Here is a 23,989-nt window from a genome sequence, read left to right as displayed (position 1 = left end):
ACATCTAATAGTGGGAACCATTGCAAAACGCTTTGGTTGTGGGGTTACCTGTAGGCAATAATTGTTTATTTCGGAAATATTTTTTTCTCAAGAGGAGTTTAAATAACAATCCCAAATAAGAACATGAATTACCTGCCTGTTTATTGACATTGTGGGCATGTTTGAACCTTTAACCCCTGCCTTGCTGGCCCCTGCCAGATGTTAAACATTGCGAGTTTCCTTTGTTTCTGTCCATCGAGAATGAACGCTGGAAATCATTATTAAATGTCTGGACTTGTTTTGCTTTGTCGAATGGAAGAGTTCGGAGAGGGTGACGGTGAAAGCATGAAAGAAGAGATTGTGTATATGGCAGGGGTGCTCAACCCCAGTCCTCAAGACCCCCCAACAGGGCAGGTTTTCAGGATATTCCAGCTTCAGCACAGGTGGCTCAATCAGTGACTTTGATTGAGACACCTGTGCTGAAGCTGGGATATCCTGAAAACCTGCCCTGTTGGGGGGTATTGAGGACTGGGGTTGAGAACCAATGGTATATGGAATATTTACATACAATGAACTTACGCTGTGTACACACTCTGACTCTGCTGTCCCCAACCAGGCCTGGGAGAGCCAGTCCCATCCTGGGAACTCAGCTGCAGATAAGCAGGAGGGTCAAACAACAAAATGATATAGTGACATTTACACACATTCCATTACAAAACCCCTTTTTCCAAAGCTTAAAAGCGAATCCAACCCCTCCGACAGGAAAAAGGGACATAAAAACAATGTTTCAGGAAATAAGAAACTCCGTAATAAATGCAAGTTTAAGACATTTTGCCAATAACGATTGGTCCTGTGTGTCTGTGAAAGGCGTTCTATGCTACGTGCAGACGCTGCTTCCAAAAAATTCCATTACAAATCTTCTACTGGGTATTTTTATTTTTATTATCGAAAGCTGGTGAATAAGCTATATATTTATAACCAGCTCCAGTTCACCAACAACATAAAAAAACACAAACATTTTCATGAAATATAAACAGAACAGAAACAAAACGTGAACGTAAGGTTTAATGTCGCAATACAAATTCCTCTCGTGTTTTTCCTGCCGCCGCAGGAGTTACAGGCTCCTGGTGTATTTGTGAAATTTCCAGCCAAGTTGGGATACAGAAAGCAGATGAGAACAAAACCCAAAAGAAGCCAATTTGCAACATTGCATCTGCGCCCGGCTGCTTGGCAGACAGAAAGAAAGCAGATAATGCAATAATTATCAGTGATATACCCACGTGTACTCACAGCATAGTGACACCTTAAGCACCATTTACAATGTATATTAAATAAAAAGCCAACATCACTGTCAGAAAAGAAAGAGACACATCACCTTGAAGCTGTGCTCCGGCAGTGAAGGGGTAAACATGTAAATAGAGCGAATACTCTCAATACACCAATACCCTAATACCCTAATACTGCGAGTTCCCAACCACAAATAACATTGGAAAAGAAATGCTCATTTTGAACTGTGAATTATAGAATTTAGAGGCACATTTAAAGACAACTTTCCCCTTTAAAATAGGTTAATATGAAAGCTTTCTGTAATTCCTGTTCCATCCACTCTAATGGCTTCCTAGAATTTAATACACACTTAGAGGTTTGAAATCTAGGACACTAAGACACTAGGACAGCGTTGGACATACTGTACACAACAAACACAAAATAGCACTTCTGCTGATTGTTCTGAAATTATCTTTCCCTTGGAAAAAAACAAAAATTATATTAATATATTTGATTTTTAACTCCGCTCTGGAGGACCTGCTATACCCCCCGCCCTCCTCCCAAAAAAATCCAAAAAAAAATCCAAAAAAAAATCAAAGCTTGGCATGTCTGAAAACATATTTATACATAAAAAGTATATACACTTTACAATGCATCGCAGGAATAACACGCACGGCACTACTCAGGGGCCAGAAACATTGCACCTTTGGGAGCAGGGAGACCGCAGAGAACAGTTTGTTACTTACACAAACTGCTGGTGAGGGATTGGAGGAGACACACGGACTTAACATCAGGGCTCAGGAGTCATAATTGACTGGGAAAATGTATCCTAATAATACTGCAGTAGGGCTGTAACTGCTTTAATATAGGAGAGTGGTCGTGGGTTAAATATCATCGTCATTAAGTGTCATTATATGAGATACTTTGTTCACTTTCAAGAGTTGGCAAATTACCCTCATCCCTAACACACTATGAAACTTTAGGGATATCATTAGTGCAAAAAGAAATGATTCTTTTAATGTCTGAGCTGGAAAGCGAGACGCCTTTTCCGCCCGGTGTCACTCTTGTTTTCGAAATGTAGACGTACGCGAAGCAATCCTTATTCTAATGTGGACACAAAAACCAGACTTGATGCAGCTCTTATTAGGAGGTGATTGCTGGAGGTTCAAGAGGAAAAATAGAAAGAAACCTGTTCTAATCCATGTGATAAAAGTCTGAGAGCAGCGCGGTTTTGACCGTGAGAAAGTTGCGTTTCGGAGCAGTACAGAGAGAGTATGGAAGTGCGATATTTGGGATACTCGGCATCTAACAAAGACGGGCTCGTGAAAATGCATAAACAACACAAGACTTGGAAGGTTAGCCATTAGGCAAAGTCACTGAACTCAAGTGCTCTCCAATACCTGACACAAAGGGCATGATTTACTAAACCACGCTAGCACAATAGCTCACACTAGTTTCATTCCGTCTATTGGAGGGGCGGGCAACTCCACTCCTCAAGGGACACCAACAGGCCAGTCTTTAAGGACATCCCTGCTTCAGTACAGGTGGCTCAATCATAGACTGAGCCACTGATTGAGCCACCTGTGCTGAAGCAGGGACTGATTGAGCCACCTGTGGCGAAGCAGGGATATCCTGAAAACCTGACCTGTTGGTGGCCCTTTGGGACTGGAGTTGCCCGCCCTGCTCTAAAGCTTTAGACTACACCATTTTGCAAGTGTGGTTTAATAAATAAGGCCCGAGGTGACGAAATGACACTGCATTTAGTTTTATAGAAAAAACAATACAAGTATATACCCCTGTAATCCCTGATACAGCCAGTATATACCCCTGTAATCCCTGATAAAACCAGTATATACCCCTCTAATCCCTGATAAAGCCAGTATTAACCCCTGTAATCCCTGATAAAGCCAGGGCTGTTCAAACCGACGTCCACATTTCAGTAAGTGCAACTTATTTCTTGTTTCTGCTAAATTAGAAAAAACATTTGATACAAAATCAGTCGCCAATCGCGGCTTTACAAAAGCAATACAAAAGGAATAAAAAAAAAAGGGCGCAGGCAGTTACGGGGTGGCAGTATTGGGGTGGCAGTTACGGGGTGGCAGTATTGTGGGCATATCAAGCATACAGTAATGGGCCATTCTTCCTCCGGGGAAATCAGGTAACTAACTCTGGCGAGTCACGTACACGGGGCGTGTCACTCGCCCTCCTCCTTAATGCGCTGTTGCTTGTTTCTGCGGGTGTCCATGTCGAAGTTGAAGTCATTCCAGTCGTCCCGGGGTGGGAAGGAGATGGTTTGCCGGAGTGTGAAGCGCACGGCATCGATGACCCTCTCTCCGCGGGACTCGTTGGAGCCCACGCTGACCGTGGACGCGCTGCTGGTGGTGCGGAGCAAGTGGGGTGAGGCTGCAAACTCGTGCATCTGTCGATGCTCCATGAGACCTTTCCAGATTGCATGGCGGAACTGCTCTGGGATCTTCAGGCTGACCAAATCCTTCAAAGACAGGGACATTTTATTCACCGTGGCTCCAGAAGTTTTAGGATTATACAAACTAGTAGCAAGATTACTAATTACCAATGACTTCTTTGGATACTTGGCAACTATTCAGTACAATATATCTACAGAGTAGTGATTTCCAAACCTTTTTTTGGTTAAGGAACCCTATGTGAAATTCTGAGGAACCCCAACCCTCTCTAATAGCGCGTCTGAGATCAGATGCATTGTAAGGAACCCCAACCCTCTCTAATATCGCGTCTGAGATCAGATGCATTGTAAGGAACCCCAACCCTCTCTTACAGCGAGTCGGAGATCAGATGCATGGTAAGGAACCCCAACCCTCTCTAATAGCGCGTCTGAGATCAGATGCATTGTAAGGAACCTCAACCCTCTCTAATAGCGCATCTGAGATCAGATGCATTGTAAGGAACCCCAACCCTCTCTAATAGCGCATCTGAGATCAGATGCATTGTAAGGAACCCCAACCCTCTCTAATAGCGCATCTGAGATCAGATGCATTGTAAGGAACCCTAACCCTCTCTAATAGCGCATCTGAGAACAGATGCATTGTAAGGAACCCCAACCCTCTGTAATAGCGCGTCTGAGATCAGATGCATTGTAAGGAACCCCAACCCTCTCTAATAGCGTGTCTGAGATCAGATGCATTGTAAGGAACCCCAACCCTCTCTAATAGTGTGTCTGAGATCAGATGCATTGTAAGGAACCCCAACCCTCTCTTACAGCGAGTCGGAGATCAGATGCATGGTAAGGAACCCCAATCCTCTCTAATAGCGTGTCTGAGATCAGATGCATTGTAAGGAACCCCAACCCTCTCTAATAGCGTGTCTGAGATCAGATGCATTGTAAGGAACCCCAACCCTCTCTAATAGCGTGTCTGAGATCAGATGCATTGTAAGGAACCCCAACCCTCTCTAATAGCGTGTCTGAGATCAGATGCATTGTAAGGAACCCCAACCCTCTCTAATAGCGTGACTGAGATCAGATGATTGTAAGGAACACCAACCCTCTCTAATAGCGTGTCTGAGATCAGATGCATTGTAAGGAACCCCAACCCTCTCTAATAGCGTGTCTGAGATCAGATGCATTGTAAGGAACCCCAACCCTCTCTAATAGCGTGTCTGAGATCAGATGCATTGTAAGGAACCCCAACCCTCTCTAATAGCGTGTCTGAGATCAGACGCATTGTAAGGAACCTCAACCCTCTCTAATAGCTTGTCTGAGATCAGATGCATTGTAAGGAACCCCAACCCTCTCTAATAGCGTGTCTGAGATCAGACGCATTGTAAATTCTTCTGTATTTGGAACAATTTTGAAATTACCTGAAAATTGCAGGGAACCCTTTAGGGGTGCTCGGGGAACCCTGCTTCAAAAACCCTGCTACAGACACTATACATAGGCAGCATTGTGTTTTCCCACTTGGATGTGCATCATGACCCATACACCTACAGATATGACCCACATCACAGGGCACTATCCTAACACTAAGGCAACTCCTAATTTAACTCACTAAGTCAAATGAGGGGTGTCAAAGACACAGAAAGGAGCATAGAGTGGGTGCTCACCTCCATGGAGTAATGTTCAATCTGATAGATGGTGGTCAGGCCCTGGGTAGTGAAATAATCCAGACAGGATGAACATCCCAATCTCGCTAAAAAACTAAATAGAAAGAGAAGAGAACAATAAATGCATGTGGCGCGCTCTCTGTCTATTTAATCCTACAGTAGCAGCGCTCTATGGGTAATGAAAACATTGTTATTGCAAGTTACTTTAGTTATGTGCTTCCTGTATCTTTTGAGGTTTGGGTGATAATAAAATATATAGAAGTTTAGCAGAATTTCCTGGGATTATATGTGATCAATAGCAACGAATATGTGGCATTGAAAGGAAAAATATCAAAACAGTCATGTTTGTATAGACAGGGAGAAACAAAAACGTCATCTTAAGTGGCAGTGTATCTATTCAAAAGAACACTTTAAAGTGTCAGAAGATGTAGTCAGAACAAGGCTGCAGAATCTAAGACAAGGGCTGGCGGTACCGGTAAAACTCGCGTATTCTCACCTCGCGTCTTTCTTTTACTTGTCCATACGCATGCACAAATTGATTAGGGGAGGGGGAGGAGTCCAAGCCCAGGTGACTGTAAGGGGGTGCAAAATACAACCCCTTACTTTTCCATGTCAATGCAGAAAACCTATTTCCTATTCTTTTGGTAACTAGGAATGTGATGATATGTTTTAGGTGTGGAGCAAAAAAAAAAGGATGCAGAAGGCACGTCAACTGAACACAGAGAGAAGGAAAACGGTGCGGGTCATTTCCCCACGTTAAACACACAAATAGAGCAGATATGGGCAATGCTAACATGAGCACGGTGTCCCATGAATATTCATGTGAGATTCCTCACTGCGGTGTTTCTCCTCACAAATAAATCATTTCATTCGCAAACAAGTGGGAAATTAGAAAAAAAAATCCTGATTTCTGTCGCCTGATTAGAGTAAATCTTTCCTCTAAAACAGAGAAACGCTGCGGGATTTTGTAATAAAGTCTGAGTTCAGGATGAAAAAGGGAATGTACAAGCAATTCAGAAAGGGACATCCTGCTAGGACCTATTACCTCTCGTTGCTACCAGGGATATATACTGTGACTATATATACTGTGTCTTCTAATATGAAATACTACTCGCAAGTGATTAAAAACAGCTTCCCAAAAAGATAAACTGGGTATTAAAGAATAAAGACTAGCTTATCCCTCCTAACGATTCAGACAATGGGGGGGCCAATAACTCATCTCTTTCATTTTATTGCAGCAGATGTGCCTTTGATTGAACCTTCCCCCTCATCCCCCGCCCCCCCGCCCCCCCACGCGCTTACGGAGGTATTCTGCGTGTTCTGCTCTCGGAAACACATGATCTAGGTTCTAGGACACACTAGTGACAACGGGAAGCGTGACTTCCCCTGGACACTTACCTGGAGATGCTGCAGTCTGTAGGATATGGAGGGGGAGGGGTGCAGTGTGATGTGGACGGCATGGATAAGGAGGGGGGCAGCGACTGAGTGGGACTAAGTCCATTGAGATCACTGGTCATTGGCATGTGGGTGCTCATCATGGGAACTGCAGAGAAAGGACAACATACAGCACAGTGAAAATCTAATGATACACACGTGATACGTGCATGTCATCTTACATGTATGGAGTGTAGGGCCACGGTAAGTTGGTATTTCTGCTCCATCCCCTTAGAATTGAAATGTTCGCTCCCAAACGTGCTGCAGAGATTTGGAAATGTTTCGGATATATACTGTATGGTGCAGTGTGCGTCCGCATCTTTATCACCCAACTTCTGACGCCGTCACTTTGCTAAATGGCTTAATAATTAACATTCCTTATTCCTTGCAACTTGTGGTACCCATTATAAGATATGGCATGCCATTTTAAGAAAGTACCTCTGTAACCCAGCATTTATTTTTAAACTGATCCACTAAAGAGGAAGTGAAAAGTATCTCAGTCTATAGGACCAGTGCAGCAACTCGAAATATTCACCCTCAAGTCCCAATCTGAAGGAATAAGGGTCAGGGAAATAATGATGTTTGGATTCACTGCTCGCTGAGCCTGTGTAATCGACGTTGTCAGCACATTGGCAGAGTCCATGCCATCGGGATCTCTGACACCTCATTTTATGCACAGTATAGGTGTCAGTGTACAAGTCTGCAGGGCACACTCCAGGCAGTGAAATTCAATATGAGACTTTGACACATGACTTTAGCTCTGCACATCTGGCATATGCTGCTGAGATTTAGGGAAATGGATCTGGCCACAGGAGTTACAGTAAGCTGCACAGTGAGAGGACCAGCTCCTCCTATTACATTCTCCGCATCTAACGTGATGTATTATTGTCTTTAGCAAAGATTGAGAGATGCTACTCATGTGATGCCTGAAAAGTGATCCCCTCTGTGCTGGAGGGGTATGCAGGACAATCTATTTTAAACCCCCTAGGCAGTGAATGGGTTAATGCATCGCTGCGAGCACCGCACAGCATATTACCGAGGTCCGCTTGGCTCCCAGGTGCAGGTTATGGATGTATGTCTGATATCAGGGTGACATGTATCTGTGACTTGCTTTATATTTATGAAATGAATCAATGATACAGCTGCGATAAATCTAGGGTTAGTACGGATATTGCACTCTTATTGTTTCAGAGAAAAATCGATTATTTGCCGTTTATGGGAATATATGTATTGGAATAAAACAGATAGTTTTTGAGACAACATAAATCTCTCTCAATTGGCTTCTTTCATTATGAAAACCCCCCAGTCTGTGTCGTGAATACAGAATATCTGCAGGGTGCCAGGAAAGCGGAATCTGATTGGATCCAGGACTTAAAGTTGCTGCTACAGTGTTTCATATGAAATCATGGCTGTTACCAGGTACTGATTATTTGTATTTGCTGGCTCTGTAATAAATGTCTCACATTTCCTATTATATACCCATTATGCCAAATAATATAGTGACAGCACATAAAGAACATGTTCACACCCCACGGGCCCTTCTCGATGATCGGATACCCGAGCTGAGTTCCTAAGGGTACATGTAATTCTTCATATCTGATTTGCTCCCTTTCTATGTATTTACTGTAAACAAACTGAATAGAGACGGACTATACTTTGGCTGAGGTTCCTAGCGGCAATTCTACCAAGGAGAAGCTTACAAATGGACCAAGTACGCATTAAAATAGTTCTGAAAGCCACAGAGAGAAAAGAGAGGGCACCAAATTAAATCACTGAAATCTACAACGTTTTCTATAAACAAAGCAGTTACATCTATTCCATATGAAATTAATATAGCTGACACATGAGGAAGATGTCACACCTGAGTCTCCATATAAGCACATATGGGAGCACATATGGAAGAGGTGCAAAGGCAGCCATACTGGCTAAACCATTCCACATGAAGAATATTCATTGGCAAAAGGGAGTAGATTTTGTGTTGATCTAGACTAGAGAATGAGTTGAATGCCCTCAAATTCACAGCCCAATTGTTATATGTAGATGTTAATGAAGAATATATAAAAATGCCGGGGAAATAGTGATATAAAAAAAAAACGCAGACATCTCATACAAAGGTGGCAAACACCAAATCTTACTGTTTGATCCCATGCCGTCAGACATTGCGTTGGGGGTCAGTGAGTTCCTATGCTGTGGATTCATCAGCTGACTGACCGAAGGAAGCTTGTTCATGCTGTTCATCTTATTGAGAGGAGGGGACGTAGATCCGAACGGAGGCTGCCCTTGTAATGCAGATCTGCGGGGAAAACATACCGCTGGTTATTATGACTGCATTGAAAATGCCCATACTGATAAGGTTCAGACACAGTGACAAGGCCAAGGGGCGATCAATACTATCAGTGCTTCTCCAGAAGATACATTCCTCGCCTGAAGACGCCTTATAGCGCTCTTTGTATTTGAATGGGCCAAAAAGGGCAATATTTACTAAGCGAAGCTGGAAAGTAGCACTGCTTAGATAACATGGCCCAAACATCTAAACGTTATATGGAGCAGTATACTGTACTATATACTGACCCAGTTGTAACTGAACTATATACTTCCCCAGCTGTATACTGCACTATATACTACCCCAGCTGTGTACTGTACTATATACCATCCCAGCTGTATACGGTGTGATATACCATCACAGCTGTATACTGCACTACATACCACCCCAGCTGTATACTGTACTATATACCATCCCAGCTGTGTACTGTACTATATACCACCCCAGCTGTATAATGTGCTATATAACATCCCAGCTGTATACTGTACTATATACCACCCCAGCTGTATTCTGTACTATATACCATCCCAGCTGTATACTGTACTATATACCATCCCAGCTGTATACTGTAGATCAGGGGTGGCGAACTCCAGTCCTCAAGTCACCAACATTCCAGGTATTAGAGATATCCCTGCTTCAGCACAGGTGGCTCAGTTATTTTGACTAAGCAGGGATATCCTTAAAACCTGACCTGTTGGTGGCCCTTGAGGACTGGAGTTGGCCGCCCCTCTGCTGTAGATAGTTTTAATTATGTTACAAGGACATGTGTCTCCAAAGTGCTGCCACCCCTTCCATGGCAGTTCCTTCTTCCCCCTTAATGGTGTAAGTATTAGCGGATAGTTTGTACGTCTGAGAGTGAATGCGCCATTAACACACAACGTGTGCGTGTCGCTGGTAGCTAAATGGTCTGTGGATGACTTGTTATAATGACCTGAGACACGCACATTACTCTCATTTTTTATCATGACACAAAATCTGCAACACATTGATAAAGTTAATTTCCAAAGTATACTATCACTTTTGAATTGTGTGACCCATTTGTTCTCACGGATGCGCCTCTCTCTATATCCAGAAGAAGTAATACCTGTGAATATGCAGAATTGTCATTTACAATTTACAATGTGCTATATAAAGCAAAGGTAATGTGTTGTTCTCTGCGACTTTCCTCCAGGATTTCAAGTTCAGGGCACAACAGATCTTCGGGGCAGGTATGTGAAGAGATAAAATCACACAGTTCCCTAAAGGTATAAGGCAGCAAGCCAAACGGAGGAGGGGGCGAGCATGTTCCCTCAGGCTTGTTTATCTAAATGACAGCAGGACCTAAAGATTAAATTGCAGACCATGGATTGCAGACTGCGTTCACTGGTGCTTTGATTATGTCAAAAGGTATATAAAGGTAGATTGAACAGGACTGTAAACCGTCACCCAGAATATGAGTCAAAATATAAGCAAGAGGAATGAGGAAACACCGTGCAATTTCTCCGAACAAAATTAAAGTCTAAACTGTGAAATGAAAGTATTCTTATTGTTTGGTTTCATATTATCAGTGCCCGTGTGACATACCTGGGACAGCAGGGGTCCTTATGGTGTACCAGGTACATCAAGGGCAAACGCTTGTTTTCTAGGCGGTGATCAGCTAACGTCTCCAACGGTGAGACCAGACCGACTGAAACAGAAGTGGAGCTCCCAGCACTTCCGTTTCCTATATTCGGGGATCAGATGCATTACGTGATGATATGATGTGGGAGTGCTGGGAGTCCGTGGCACTGAAAAGGTTCATTACTATGCCCTAGAAATTAACTAAGCAGATTAGCTGTACGTCAACAATTTAATTCCACTTCCATTCTGTGAACCCATGGGTATATATGGAGAAATAGCTATGGGATAATGTACTTCACATCACTATGTGAGTCACGTTACCTTATAGCAGTGCTGCTCTGCTATAGGGGTACACATAAAAACTGTGGCCCTAAAGGAAATCGGTGACAAACTGCAGCAAACTCATTCTCTAATCATCATATTGATTACTAATTTACTGTATTAAAGCCGTATAAAATGTTTAGTTCTTTCTGTCCAAAGTGATAAGAAGATTCAAGATGGCAAATAGGAATCAATTTATTTCTTAAAAAGCTGTTGGTTTCATATTTGCTGGTCACACCAAAGACCCCAAGGGCTGGAAAAGGGGGTAAATTAGGAGATTATTTCTGATTTTTGGAATTAGATTAAGGAATATGAGAAGAAGGTGTAACGCAGTGATCCTTATCTGCCGTTCCGGTGCAAATGAAGCAACCCCAGATAGGAAGCAACTGGAGCTGTGTTTATATTATGATGCAGCTTGTTCCTCAGGTGTATGTATATATGTATGTATGTATATATATATATATATATCCCTCCTAGTTCCCGAGAGGCCAGCAATGCTTTCATTTCTCTGACCCGTTGGTACTGTAATTATGCAGAGACCCAGATCACAGGGCAGAGATGGAATCACACAAATGAAACAGAAACTGGAACACAAAGACAGTAAAACCGGTGCTCAGAATAAACTAATATAAAGATTTATTGGCAATTAAAAAAACAGCACTTCAAGAGGGTGCCACGGGCAACACAGTGGAATTTCTGCAAACAAAATCAATATGTCCTTGTACAGACCAAAATTATATAGAATGGGTCAAATTTGTACCATCTTCTTTCCAATTGTTACATTTGTGTGTTAGTGGAAGCGTACGTATTCTAACCATTACTACTGACAGTTTAAACAATGGTATTATATCTCAGTACTGTATAAGCCACGTTTCAGAAGCAATTACAATTAGTTTGGATCCTTGTGATCTCATAAATGCATTTACTATTTTCATATGCACAGTTCTTTCATTTATATAGCAGGACACACACATCAGGGGCTATATATATATATATATATATATATATATATATATATATATACAGGCATACCCCACATTAACGTACGCAATGGGACCGGAGCATGTATGTAAAGCGAAACTGTACTTAAAGTGAAGCACTACCTTTTTCCCACTTATCGATGCATGTACTGTACTGCAATAGTCATATACGTGCATAACTGATGTAAATAACCCATTTGTAACAGGCTCTATAGTCTCCCCGCTTGCGCACAGCTTCGGTACAGGTAGGGAGCCAGTATTGCTGTTCAGGACGTGCCGACAGGCGCATGCGTGAGATGCAGTTTGCCTATTGAACGATATGTACTTACTCGCGAGTGTCCTTAAAGTGAGTGTCCTTAAACCGGGGTATGCCTGTATATATATGTGTGTGTGTATATATACACACACACGGGCTATGCTTCAAGCTTCAAACAATATCCACATTGATCTTAAACTGATTTTAGCAGAGTCGTCTGGAAGAAACCTCCACAGAAGCCAAAACGTTTATTTTACCGTGCTTGTGTGTGTGTGAGCCATTTGGGAAGTCAGCATACAGCAGGGGCGAGCGCCTCCAGTCCCCAGGAGCCACCAACAGGTCAGGTTTTCAAGATATCCCATCATCAGCACTGGTGGTTCAGTCGAAGACTGAGTCACTGATTGAGCCACCTGTGCTGAAGCAGGGATATGCTGAAAACTTGTTGTTGGCTCTTGAGGACTGGAGTTCGCCACCCCTGACATTGAGCATGGTGCTAAAAGATGGCTAATTGATTGAACACGTTATGCAAATAACAATCCACTTAATACACAGGCCCCAAGGAGTGTGAGCTGAAAGGGGAACACAACGGGCAAAGGGCCCAATAATGCATATATACAGTAGCACAGGCTATTTGTACAGAAACAAAGCAGCACATTAATAAAAGGACTTTCCCTTTACATCCGTCCAGCAGGCAGCCAATTCTCCCATGACCAGCATTTTATAAGCCTGAGCGGCTAGAAAAAGAAATGTTTGGTTTTTTCTCCACCCATTGGCATTTTTAATGTGCACAGCAACAACGTCTTAAAAAAAATCATGTTTACAATTGAGACCTGCTCAAGAACAGCATAGCAAGTATCGCTGACAGGACAGAGAGACCTCCCAGAAATGGGACATACAAAAAGGAGACGCTAGAGCGCAGAGTACGCCGCCAACGTGACAGATCCACACCTGAGTCCCTTCAGAAAATGCTACATTAATTACACCAAAACTGAATGTAAATTAACAACGGGAAGATTGTGCTAAATAATTCTATTTGTTGGCATTCCCTGGGTGCATTTTGGGCATGCCGTTATCTTTAAAATGTAGCCAAAATGTTTCCCCTGCTCCTGGTACAATGTAGCACCATGGAAATAAATAGATGTAGGCCTATGCCTTTCAGTATGTGTCAGCGAGGAATAATAATTACAGTCCTATATCCTTACTTCATACACAGGTTACAATGGAGCCTTTCTAATCGCTGAAGACTAAGGAAGAGCTTTTCATTTATATACATTTTTTTAACTACATAAAATGTATAATATATATATATATATACATTAAGAACAAGATTGAGGCTACATTTTAGAAATGTTGAGTGCATGGTTTTAAGACAGAACTGAGCTTGGCTGCACAATAGCGACAATATTGCAATGTGCGGGTGTGTCTACTATTTCTTCACCCTGTTGTGTACCAGAGAGTCCTGCAGAAAACTTCTAACCCAGCCCTATATATTGCAGTCAACTTCTAGGCTTACCCATGTATCAACACAAGTAGCCCTGAAGCTTAACATACTGTAAGTAATTCAACGTTTGTGCATTAGCTGGACACAGTCTTAATAGTTTATTGATACATTGAATAGTTGGGGAATGTGGAATGTTTTAGGAAGGTATCTTTGTCTTTCAGAAGATCTCCCCTGGGCTCGGTGAGTTCATTCCGGAAGCAGGCCGTAAGGAGACTGTGGAGAAGGAACCAAAGAAGAAAAGAACAAGAGATGAAGACCAGCAGGTGAGTTGCAGATGCAGTGACCTCTATGATCAGAGTGTGGCTTTCAGGGAGCTGTCTACTGGAATAGTACTGTACTGCAAAGAAGAATGTTGTATTGTGAATGATCTTATTAGTTTAGTTTCCTTTTCTAGTTCTATAATGGTCATGAAGTTGGGATACCTTTTACAATACCAACCAAGGCAATGTCATATTTAGATGTGAATTAAGGGCAACATAGGTGAAGACATTGGGCTTCACTACGGATCTGCTGACCTGGTTTGGAATTTTCCTAACCTGCCACCGATTCTGAAATTATTGGCACAAACAGAACAAATAATTATACAATCTTGCACTTCTGGGAAGTTGGACGTGAGGGAGCAAATGTACCAGAAAGATCGAAAAACAAAGGCTCACAATGTTGGGATTACGACACGTGCCAGCTCTGTAATTTCCTGAAATTCAAGCCAATTTAATGAATGCAGGTTGAGCGGCAGGTTTAAGGTAGGATGAAACATAATGCTTCCTCTACTTTTCTACCTCGATATGTCCCCAGGAAGAAAACAATCCGAAATAATGTACAAGCCAAGTATAATATCCTACATAGCTGCCAATAAGATTGCAGAAAAATATGGGCATTTTTATATCACTATGCTATACGCCTTTTTTTTCTTGTTTTTCAAAGTTCCCATATGTATAACTATTCTCTGTCCTAGTCCCACCTATAATTCTGTCCCATTACCAATACCTGCACCCTCGCCTCCTCCTATACTCCCCAGAATATGTTTATTCATTGAATGTAGTCAACTTGAAATCTCTACATGCTTCTATCTTCCTTCTAACCCCCCCCCCTCCCGAAACTGCCTTTAAGCCCTGAATTCCCGTTTTTTCTTAACTTGAAGTACCTGATTGTATAGTGTCTTTCAATGTACAACTCTATTCCCCCCCTCTATTTATATGAAGTAGATTGTTCAGTGTTATAAATCTACATTAGAAATTGTTCAGCAACTGGGAACCAAAGTTTTGTTCCAAAATGAAACCAGCCTACAATTTACTAGTGATGGCGGACGGACTTCCTTGAGTGTTGTAAACTCAACAACTTAATAGCATGCTGAAAGGTGCAGCTTCTGCTGCCTTTGTGGGTGAGCTGAAATTTGAGCAGTCACACTGTGATCATAAAGGTGCAGGGGTGGGGGTTGTGGGGAGGGGGGGGAGGAAGGGGGGGGGGGGAGGTGGGGGGTGGGTACAAAGTGTAGAGCACTAAAGGAAATCAGACATGCAAAATGGGAAACATGAAAGACAGAGATAGGAAAAGAAAATATGCATTACACTGACAACCTTGAAAAGACTGTCTACATTTCTTTAGACCATGTGCATTAAAACCACAATGCCTCCCCCATGCCTCCCCCATTCCATGGTGATATGCATCTGCTGGATTACTTGTAAAAAAAAACGATATATATTTGGCTGTTTGTTAATGATTTGGTTGTGACTTTAAAGGATTATACAGTCCTGACTACTTATACCTCAGCTTTGTCTGTATTAGGGAGTGCAGGAGTTTGCTCTTAGCAAGTATCTTTGGATTGTAAAGTGTTGGGAAACCACTAATGGTTACTGCCAGGTCTGTGCGGTGTTATGTCAGTAACAGGAGGTTCTGACCACTTTACAGCTCTCTCAAACAATAAAGTCACTGTTACAATTCATATGCCTCCACATTTGCCAATATCATGAGCTGGAAAAGAAAGGATTTAGCTACAAGGTTCTATATAAAGAATGTCACTCTTGTTTTCCTGAAGAAAGAGGATGTGTGAGTCAAGCCATATAAAATAAAACTGGGGATAGAAGAGCAAGGCTTGCTGCTAGCTTGGGACCAGCTCAAATGCATAGTCTGTACCAAGAGCCTCCAACAGGTCAGGTTTTCAGGATATCTCTGCTTCAGCACAGATGGTGCAGCCTTCGACTGAGCCACTGATTGAGCCACCTGTGCTAAAGCATGGATATCGTGAAAACCTGACCTGTTGGTGACCCTTGAGGACTGGAGTTGGCCAATCCTGATGTATGGCCTTTTAGACACTAATCTTAAAACCACATACTAAACATTTTCATTTAGCAACACATTGTGCATTGTCATTTTTATTTATACATCTAAAAACAGAACTCAGCTAAGATGTGTCAAGAAAATACTCAACAAGAAACAGGAAATCCTACCCAACCACTCACAAATGCACAAGTGAACACCACAAAGTAACTTACACAATTACACAACATCAGAACAATCACGGTTACTACGGCTCTTTTTGAATTGTCCGGTTGTACAAGATTGTTGAAACGCCACAAGACCAAATTGAGTATATAGGAAATGTAACATTCCCTGTCCCAGTTGCTGAAGGGACGGGTAACACATCCTCCGATCACTTTCATGGACATTTACTAGTAGAAGATTTATGGGAAATGTTCATGGTGGCCTCAAAGGGTTCCGAAATATAATGCAACAATACAACAACTGTCTCCAAGGGACCCGTCCTGGTGCCAGCAGGGAGGGCAATCGAAACAGTGGTTATCGTACAGGACGTCTGTATTACAACGCAACACGTCTGATACAATCCTGCACTGACTCTGTTGTTGTCGCCCCATTGGTTCGTTTATTTAGTTGTGCAAGGTACGAAGCACGCACGATGCAAGATAGTTTATACAGTAGGAACTGTACAAATATTTCCCCAGACCGTCTCTTTTGACCTGCATGGTTTTGAATAAAGAGATGGATGTCTGAGAATATTGCAATCAATTCTCAGATAGTAATCACAAGTACTTCAGGCAGGCAGTGTACTGCAGGGCTCGTCAGCTAGTTCTCCAAAAGGACCAGATTAGGAGTAGAACGGCCACAAGACCATTGTAATGTCATTTTAGTGACATTTAAAGACTTGAAAAATATAATATTGCAACATTTTGCCATCGTTTATAACATCTGTACCATATATATTTATATTACCTTCATTTACCAGGGAGTTTCAGTGTGACAAACTGCACTTAGCTGCCTAAGCCACCGGTATGAAATTAGCAAGAGGAAAGTGTCCAAGAGCCAAGGTTCTTTGTGAGCCGCATGTGACCGATGGGCCACCATTTCAAGAGCCCCGGTGTACAACATTACTTTACTCAATAGCCAGGCACACTATGCACCCGAATGAACACAATGACACACGGGTGAATAAATGGGTGCTCATGGAGAGAGCAGTGAAACAAGTATATCATGGGAAGGATCCGGACACTCGCTGTCAGTGCAGGAAAACGAGCGGTTGCATTGCACGTTTGTGCATGTTAACAATTAAAATGAGCACATGAGTGTGTAGTGCTTACATGCAAGGCTCCCCCCTTTTGGTCAAACTATCGATCAGCACAAATGATACCTCAGCAGTAACATCGTCTGAGTCGTACGACCCAGCGTAAGCCCAAAGAGTCGTTTCCCAGGTCATTATTCTTTTACCCCCAGCTGTGTAATAACAGTAAATTAATCTGTATTGTGAGATGCTGATGTCTACCTCTTGTGAAAATTGATCAGTTACGAAGCTGCTGCTTCTGCCTGACACAGGCATGACACGGCCACGACACAGGCATGATACTATCACGACACAGGCATGACACGGTCACGACACGGCCACGACACAGGCATGATACTATCACGACACAGGCATGACACGGTCACGACACGGCCACGACACAGGCATGATACTATCACGACACAGGCATGACACTATCACGACACAGGCATGACACTATCACGACACAGGCATGACACAATCACGACACTGCCACGACACAGTCATGACACTATCACGACACGGCCACGACACAGGCATGACACTATCACTACACAGCCATGACACAGGCACGACACAGGAATAACACTATCACGACACTATCAAGACACAGGCATGACACTATCACGACACAGGCATGACACTATCACGACACAGCCATGACAGGCACGACACAGCCACGACACAACCACAGATTTTTTCCCCCAATGGCTGCCATATTTAAAATGCTGAACAATTTGTGCATGTGGTTGCAATTTCGAAAGTATCAGAGTGCTGGTTTGGCTTTATGTATGTGTGTGTGTGTGTGTGTGTGTGTGTGTGTGTGTGTGTGTGTGTGTGTGTGTGTGTATATATATTAAGGGTTATTTCTGCTGCTGGCAGGAAGGGGTGCTGACGCTGGCAGTGCTATACAATAAAATTACAATATGCAGCTCGTACACATTGCCACATTCTTACGGGAGGATCCATCAATGTATTGGTCTTGTATGTAATGCATTGCAGTCTCCTACAGAAGTGACAGGGCTTAAAGAGTTAAAAGATGGTATTGAAGGAGTACCGTTCATTTAGGTAATTTTCATCTCTGACATCTTGATCTATTGGAGGCTGCTTCAGATTGTGTTCCATGTAGTTGGAGCTGCTCTGCATTCTTTTTTGCCACTGTTGTATGGAGAAGGTGTCACTCCTCCCTGTATTTCTTGGGCCAGTCATGTTGTTCTGTAGGCTTCTGTCCCTGAGCAATTTAATGTCATGTATTAAACGCTTTAAAGACAAGCTTATGAAAGCTAATGCTATCCCAGTATCCTCGCTCTCAAAGGATCGGCGTATGCGCAGATATTCCATTCCATTTCATAACATGGAATATTAGTCTGCTGGCAGCCTTTATTCCAACAATAAATTATCTAGATCTTCTAAACCAACTATAACCTAATATTCACTTACAGGTGCATTCCCTGGTTTAGCTTTTCCCATTCAATCACTAACTCTTCATATTGTTTTCCACATTAATATATATTATACCTTAAACACGATTTCCCCCCTCCCATGGAACAGGAACGGTCCCTTAAACACACATACAGCAATAACACCAGGGATGCTAAAATATGACTGTTTATTATGAAGAACAGGAAAACATCAGGGATGCAGCCATCTTAAATGTAACCTAAAAAACATGCACATTATGTGGCCATCTCAAACGAGTTAGACTGAATGCAGGGGAGCAGGGGGGGAGCAGGGGGGGGACAGGGGGAGACAGACAGGCGGGGACAAAAGGGGCAAGTGTCCCGGGCTCTGGGGGTGGTCAGCAGCCCTGATTATGGGGGGATACTTGTAAAAAGCAGAAATGTTGTGCTTAGTGCAGGGGTGGGCAATTTCAGTCCTCAATAGCCACCAACAGGTCAGGATATACCTGCTTCAGCACAGGTGGTGCACTCTTTGACTGAGCCACTGATTGAGCCTCCTGTGCTGAAGCAGATATATCCCTAAAACCTGGCCTGTTGGTGGCCCTTGAGGACTGGAGTTGGCCGCCCCTGGGTTTGCCCCAGTTTCTCTCTCACAGAAATGGCTTGTGGAATACTCACTGCTTCTGCAGCAGGTGCTGCTGCTGTTGCCTGTATGTCTCGATAGTATGCTGGGGAAGGTACTGCATGAGTTCCAAGGATTCTTTGATCTTTAACAACATTTCATAAATCTCTCGTCCTTTTACCTAATCAGACCAACAGCGTGGCCAAAAGAAGAAAGGAAAGAGTAAAGATTGTGCACCAGCCTGAACCAACAAAACATAGTATGTTAACAAAGAAAGAATATTTTACAATGTCAAGTGTGTAAAAGCAAACGCTTTAAGTTGTCTAAGACCAGGAAAATATATTTACCAATGGGGAAAGATTAATCTGTTGTACTATGAAATGGTCACAGCACATAATGTACATTACAATTTATAGATTGTAAGCTCCTGGGGGCAGGGGCCTCCTTACCAACTGTAACTATGTATAATGATGTTTAATATTTAATTGTTTTCGTCCTTCAACCCTATTGTACTGCGCTATGGAATATGTAGGTGCATTATAAATAAATGATAATAAAAGAAGTAGTTTAGTAACAATTATGTAATTATTATGTTTGTCCATAACTATTGAGAAGCTAATTAGAAATAACTGATTTTTCGCTACTCATTTCCACGTTTTATATGGGAACGGGGCAGTACTTCGGAAGCGCCGCCCTGTGTGAGAGGTGCTGTGTAAAGTGGACTGGACTTACAGGCAGGTACAGCACCTCATCGTCTGGAGAGCGCCGTTTTTTTATGGAAGTCATCTGAATACCATGCGTGGTTTGCCGGAAAGCTAGGGGAACAAGGAATATTAATATTAACAGCGATAACCCTCCATATCATTCTACTGGTTCTTACATTCCCAGGGACAAGGCAACAGACAATACACACAATACATCTTCTGGCAATTGACCATTGAAAGCTGTTTTGGAAAACGGAAGGATTTTTGAGGCTACATGAAAAACCAAATGGATTTTTTTTCTCTTTTCAGGGATTGATGGAGCAATATCTAAGGCCCCTATCAAAATATCTTGTGAAGCAGGTTTCCCCGCTGGAGACAATTTTATTCCCTTTCATTTGAATGGAGATGAACACTTCTCCAGCACGGTGAAGGCGTCCTCACCCTCTCTTGAATAGGGGCCTAAATCCAATCTAACTCAGGCCACAGGTCACAGGCCATATGCAGCTGGACGTCCAGTTCCAATCTCTAGAAGAATCTGTGCATAAATACCATCTCATGACAGCTACTAAAATCCAACCCAGCCAAATGTAAACATTTATGTTTTTCTAACACGATCATATGTTACTATGTAACTATATTACTTTGTCTAATTAGGATTTCTTTTTTTTTTTTCAGTTAAAGCAACTTAAAAATGTAGGAGACGATATATAACGAAATGTGTTCTTCTTTTAAATGAATTGAAAGAGTATTGTGTCCAAAAATCTAATTCCCGCCTAATACCATTAGTGGCTTATGTTGGTGTGATTTGCACTTGGTGCCTGTTTTCTTATTCTTTGTATTGTGTGCATCACGCTTATACTTTACATACGAACACAAAGATAGCGGACAATTGTGATGCATTCATGGTGCTCAAAATTGGTGCACGGTTGCAATTTTTAAAAACATTATTTGAAATAAGTGTGCCCCCAGCAGCAGCCGGACTCTGCCCCTAACGCCCCCATTTATTTCTTAGTAACACTGTACGTACCACACAAAACATCGAGGTCGTTTTTATACATTGGCACACAAAGACGTGTGAATTTTCTACACTAGTATGTCACTTTTACGACAATATTGATTTATACACAAGCCCCATAGTTTTCTGCAGTAAAAATACTATTGCTAAGGACTCATATTCCATGCGATTGTACTCCCCGCACTGCAATGCTGTATGCAATAAACCTCTGCACTTAGATCAGGGGGGCTCAACTCCAGTCCTCAAGCCCCCCCCAACAGGTCAGGTTTCCAGGATATCCCAGCTTCAGCACAGGTGGCTCAATCAGAGCAAAGACTGAGCCACTGATTGAGCCACCTGTGCTGAAGCAGGGACTGATTGAGCCACTTGTGCTGAAGCAAGGAATGATTGAGCCTCCTGTACTGAAGCAGGGATATCCTGAACTGTAGGGGGGCAGGGGAGTAGAGGCCTGGATTTAAGCCCCGCTGCCTTTTAGACTATGAGAGATCTCTTGCTGCCATTGTCCTGTTCCAGCAGCTTATGGTGCTTCATACCATCTCCGTTCTTCGTGCCATCTGTGACTTGCTGCTTGCGGATGCTGTCCTCGTCTGCCTTGCGGTCTCTGCCAGGGCAAGCACAAATGCGCGCCTCGAAACACCGACGGCCCAGCACTTGACCGCTGCAGGAAAGGAAAAAATACATAAATCAGCAAAGTAGCACAGAAGGTGCAGATCCGTCCACAAGACACCGCACGCTCGCCGACAAATCCCACCGCCTCCACCCTTTTAGCAGAGGTCTTGGAGAGAGGGTTCAGGAGCAAACAATATAACACGCTGGAACTGAAGTGTGAATACGTACTCTCTTGTTTCCAGTGTGACTATGATCAGAATCGGTCGCCGGTTCATCCCTCCAACACAGCTGCTGTTGCACATGAAATTATACAATATCGTCGTGAACTCTGTGCCAACCTGTGAAAGGTTTCCAGGGGGAAGAAAAACACAAGGAATTCATTATGAGAAATCATATGCTTGTTTCAGTTGGTAAAAATATTCCCAGATAACGCAGCGTTTGTGATGGAATTCTTAACATTTTCCATCCAAACAGGATGACCGTTTATGCTACGATTGGGAGTAAGAAGAAAAACGATAATGCCACTCTGAATGTAGGACTGCAAAACATTTTGACTAAATGTCATACTGTAAATCCGGGCTTGATTACTTAAAAAAATACTCAGAAACTTGAGTGGCTTAACTCCTGCCACTGGGGCCAACAGTCAAGGCGTTAAAAGCCGATGATTGGACGCTGCTAGAATGTGAGTCTGAGAAACGCAGCTCGCGTAGATTAGCAAACTGAGCTCAGAACAATCTGTTCCTGATCAAATTATTCCATTAAGTAACAGAACAACCGATGCGAAAATAATTATCACCAAAGGCTTCATTGTCTAGTGTTGGCATATTCTTGCCTTTTGTACAGTGTAATTATACATATACCATGCCATCCTCTGTAATAACAGTTCAGCCACTACAATAAAACAATAACCATCATGTGTAGGAAAGAACAATGTTGATGGACCATAGGTTAGAACCAAAAGCTTTAAATTGGAGTTTTTTATTAGATTTGAAATCTGCTTCCTGTGTTGTTTAACGAGAGTAACTCACTTCAGGGACATTCATCAGAACTCCCCTGTCACACTCACCTGAGGGGGTTCATATGGTACCAGAACACTCTGTCTGCCAGTGATTGGATCTTCCACATACTGGGCATGGCTATTTCCTTCCACTCGAATCAGGTGGCTGGGAGGTGCTATCTGTCCTATAAGTCAAAGACACGAAACACTCAGAGAACATTCAAGGCGTTTTTCTATAAGTTAGTAATCTTCCTCCGCACCTTCTCTCAGTATAGGGACTTCCAAAATACAAAGAATTGTTTAACCCCTGCTGCCGGTTGGCATTCTCCTTTGTATTGTAACGCAGTAAGGCACTCAGGAGTTACAACTCCATAATATGTGGACTATTAAGAGTGAAATTACTGGATAGTAACACCATCTCTTTCCTACCATATTGTTAAGGCCTTTGAACACATTGGTCACAGGAAAGCCTACAGTAAGTCAGAATAAACAAAATGAAGAGGCACACTGAGCTAAGGTGTTGCCACTTTGGTGCCTATATATACTATCTGACCTTCAGCACAAAGTTATCCCCGATTTCACCCATTTTGGTCATACCCTCATTGAACTCTCGGCTGAGCTCATGGTTAGGGCAGCGTTTCACAACCTCTGTGACATGCTCGGCTTTCTTATAGACTGGCATGGCCCGGATCACAGCTGCTTGCGGAGGTGGAGTCATCACTTTGATCTGGATTGGACACGTTTTGGCAATCTGGCAATAAAGCTTCTTCAGCTCTGTAGAATACTGAACAAAACACAATGTATACAATGTTACCAAGTAGTTCAGTGCAGTCTGCTTCATTATTCCAATGCTGCACTTAGCTAGGCATTCTATGGCTGCAGCCCCGCTGGCGCTGACCACGCTGAGCGCGCAGCGCTTGCCGCTTTTAGTTACATAAATGTATATGGGTAATTCCCCGCTCACGTTGTGCGCGTCGTGCGCGGGCATGCACGCGCACTCAAGCTTGGCGCTTGAGTAAACTAAAAAATGTAACTTTCCAGCACGCTCAACTTACCCGCAATGCCCCCCGCGCGCACTTGCGGAATAGCAAGGACACCCAGCGCTCATGCTTGGAGAGCTGGTGACGTCACCGCTCTCAAGCATGAGCGCGGTCAGCGCCAGCGGGGCCGCAGCCTAATACCACGATGAGATGATACATGAAAAGAAGCCGTAGAATCACCTGGGCACAAGCCTCACTTTAAGTAGCCGTTTCCTATGACCCTTTAAGTACAATTTAAACAAACAAATTGTGGTTATCAGAATGTTTTTTCTCGAAGTATCTGAGGTCATAAAAGCACTGAAACAACAAAAAG

The 23,989-nt window shown here is 42.9% G+C and overlaps 1 protein-coding gene across 2 annotated transcripts in view; it reads right to left on the bottom strand.

The window, feature by feature from the left end:
• Positions 1-895: 895 nt before the first annotated feature.
• The window catches only part of TP63 (tumor protein p63), a 61,480-nt gene continuing 38,386 nt past the window's right edge, over positions 896-23,989 (bottom strand). The window contains exons 3-14 of one of the 2 annotated variants that reach the window (XM_075571035.1): positions 23,234-23,420; positions 22,706-22,821; positions 21,868-21,977; positions 21,564-21,688; positions 20,044-20,126; positions 19,368-19,492; positions 18,347-18,520; positions 8,892-9,049; positions 6,721-6,865; positions 5,819-5,894; positions 5,323-5,416; positions 3,598-3,736 (exon numbers count right to left, since the gene is read on the bottom strand). In XM_075571035.1, the coding sequence (XP_075427150.1) occupies positions 5,339-5,416; positions 5,819-5,894; positions 6,721-6,865; positions 8,892-9,049; positions 18,347-18,520; positions 19,368-19,492; positions 20,044-20,126; positions 21,564-21,688; positions 21,868-21,977; positions 22,706-22,821; positions 23,234-23,420 (1,377 nt within the window). In that variant the 3' untranslated portion in view covers positions 3,598-3,736; positions 5,323-5,338. Of the gene's footprint in view, positions 3,737-5,322; positions 5,417-5,818; positions 5,895-6,720; positions 6,866-8,891; positions 9,050-18,346; positions 18,521-19,367; positions 19,493-20,043; positions 20,127-21,563; positions 21,689-21,867; positions 21,978-22,705; positions 22,822-23,233; positions 23,421-23,989 lie in introns of both variants that reach the window. The other variant, XM_075571034.1, reaches the window with a different exon arrangement.

The sequence above is a fragment of the Ascaphus truei genome, chromosome 14 (genome assembly GCF_040206685.1).
Source record: "Ascaphus truei isolate aAscTru1 chromosome 14, aAscTru1.hap1, whole genome shotgun sequence".
NCBI lineage: Eukaryota > Metazoa > Chordata > Amphibia > Anura > Ascaphidae > Ascaphus > Ascaphus truei.
The sequence above is the reverse complement of the archived record's forward strand: the minus strand, read 5'-3'. Positions and strand labels throughout refer to the sequence as shown.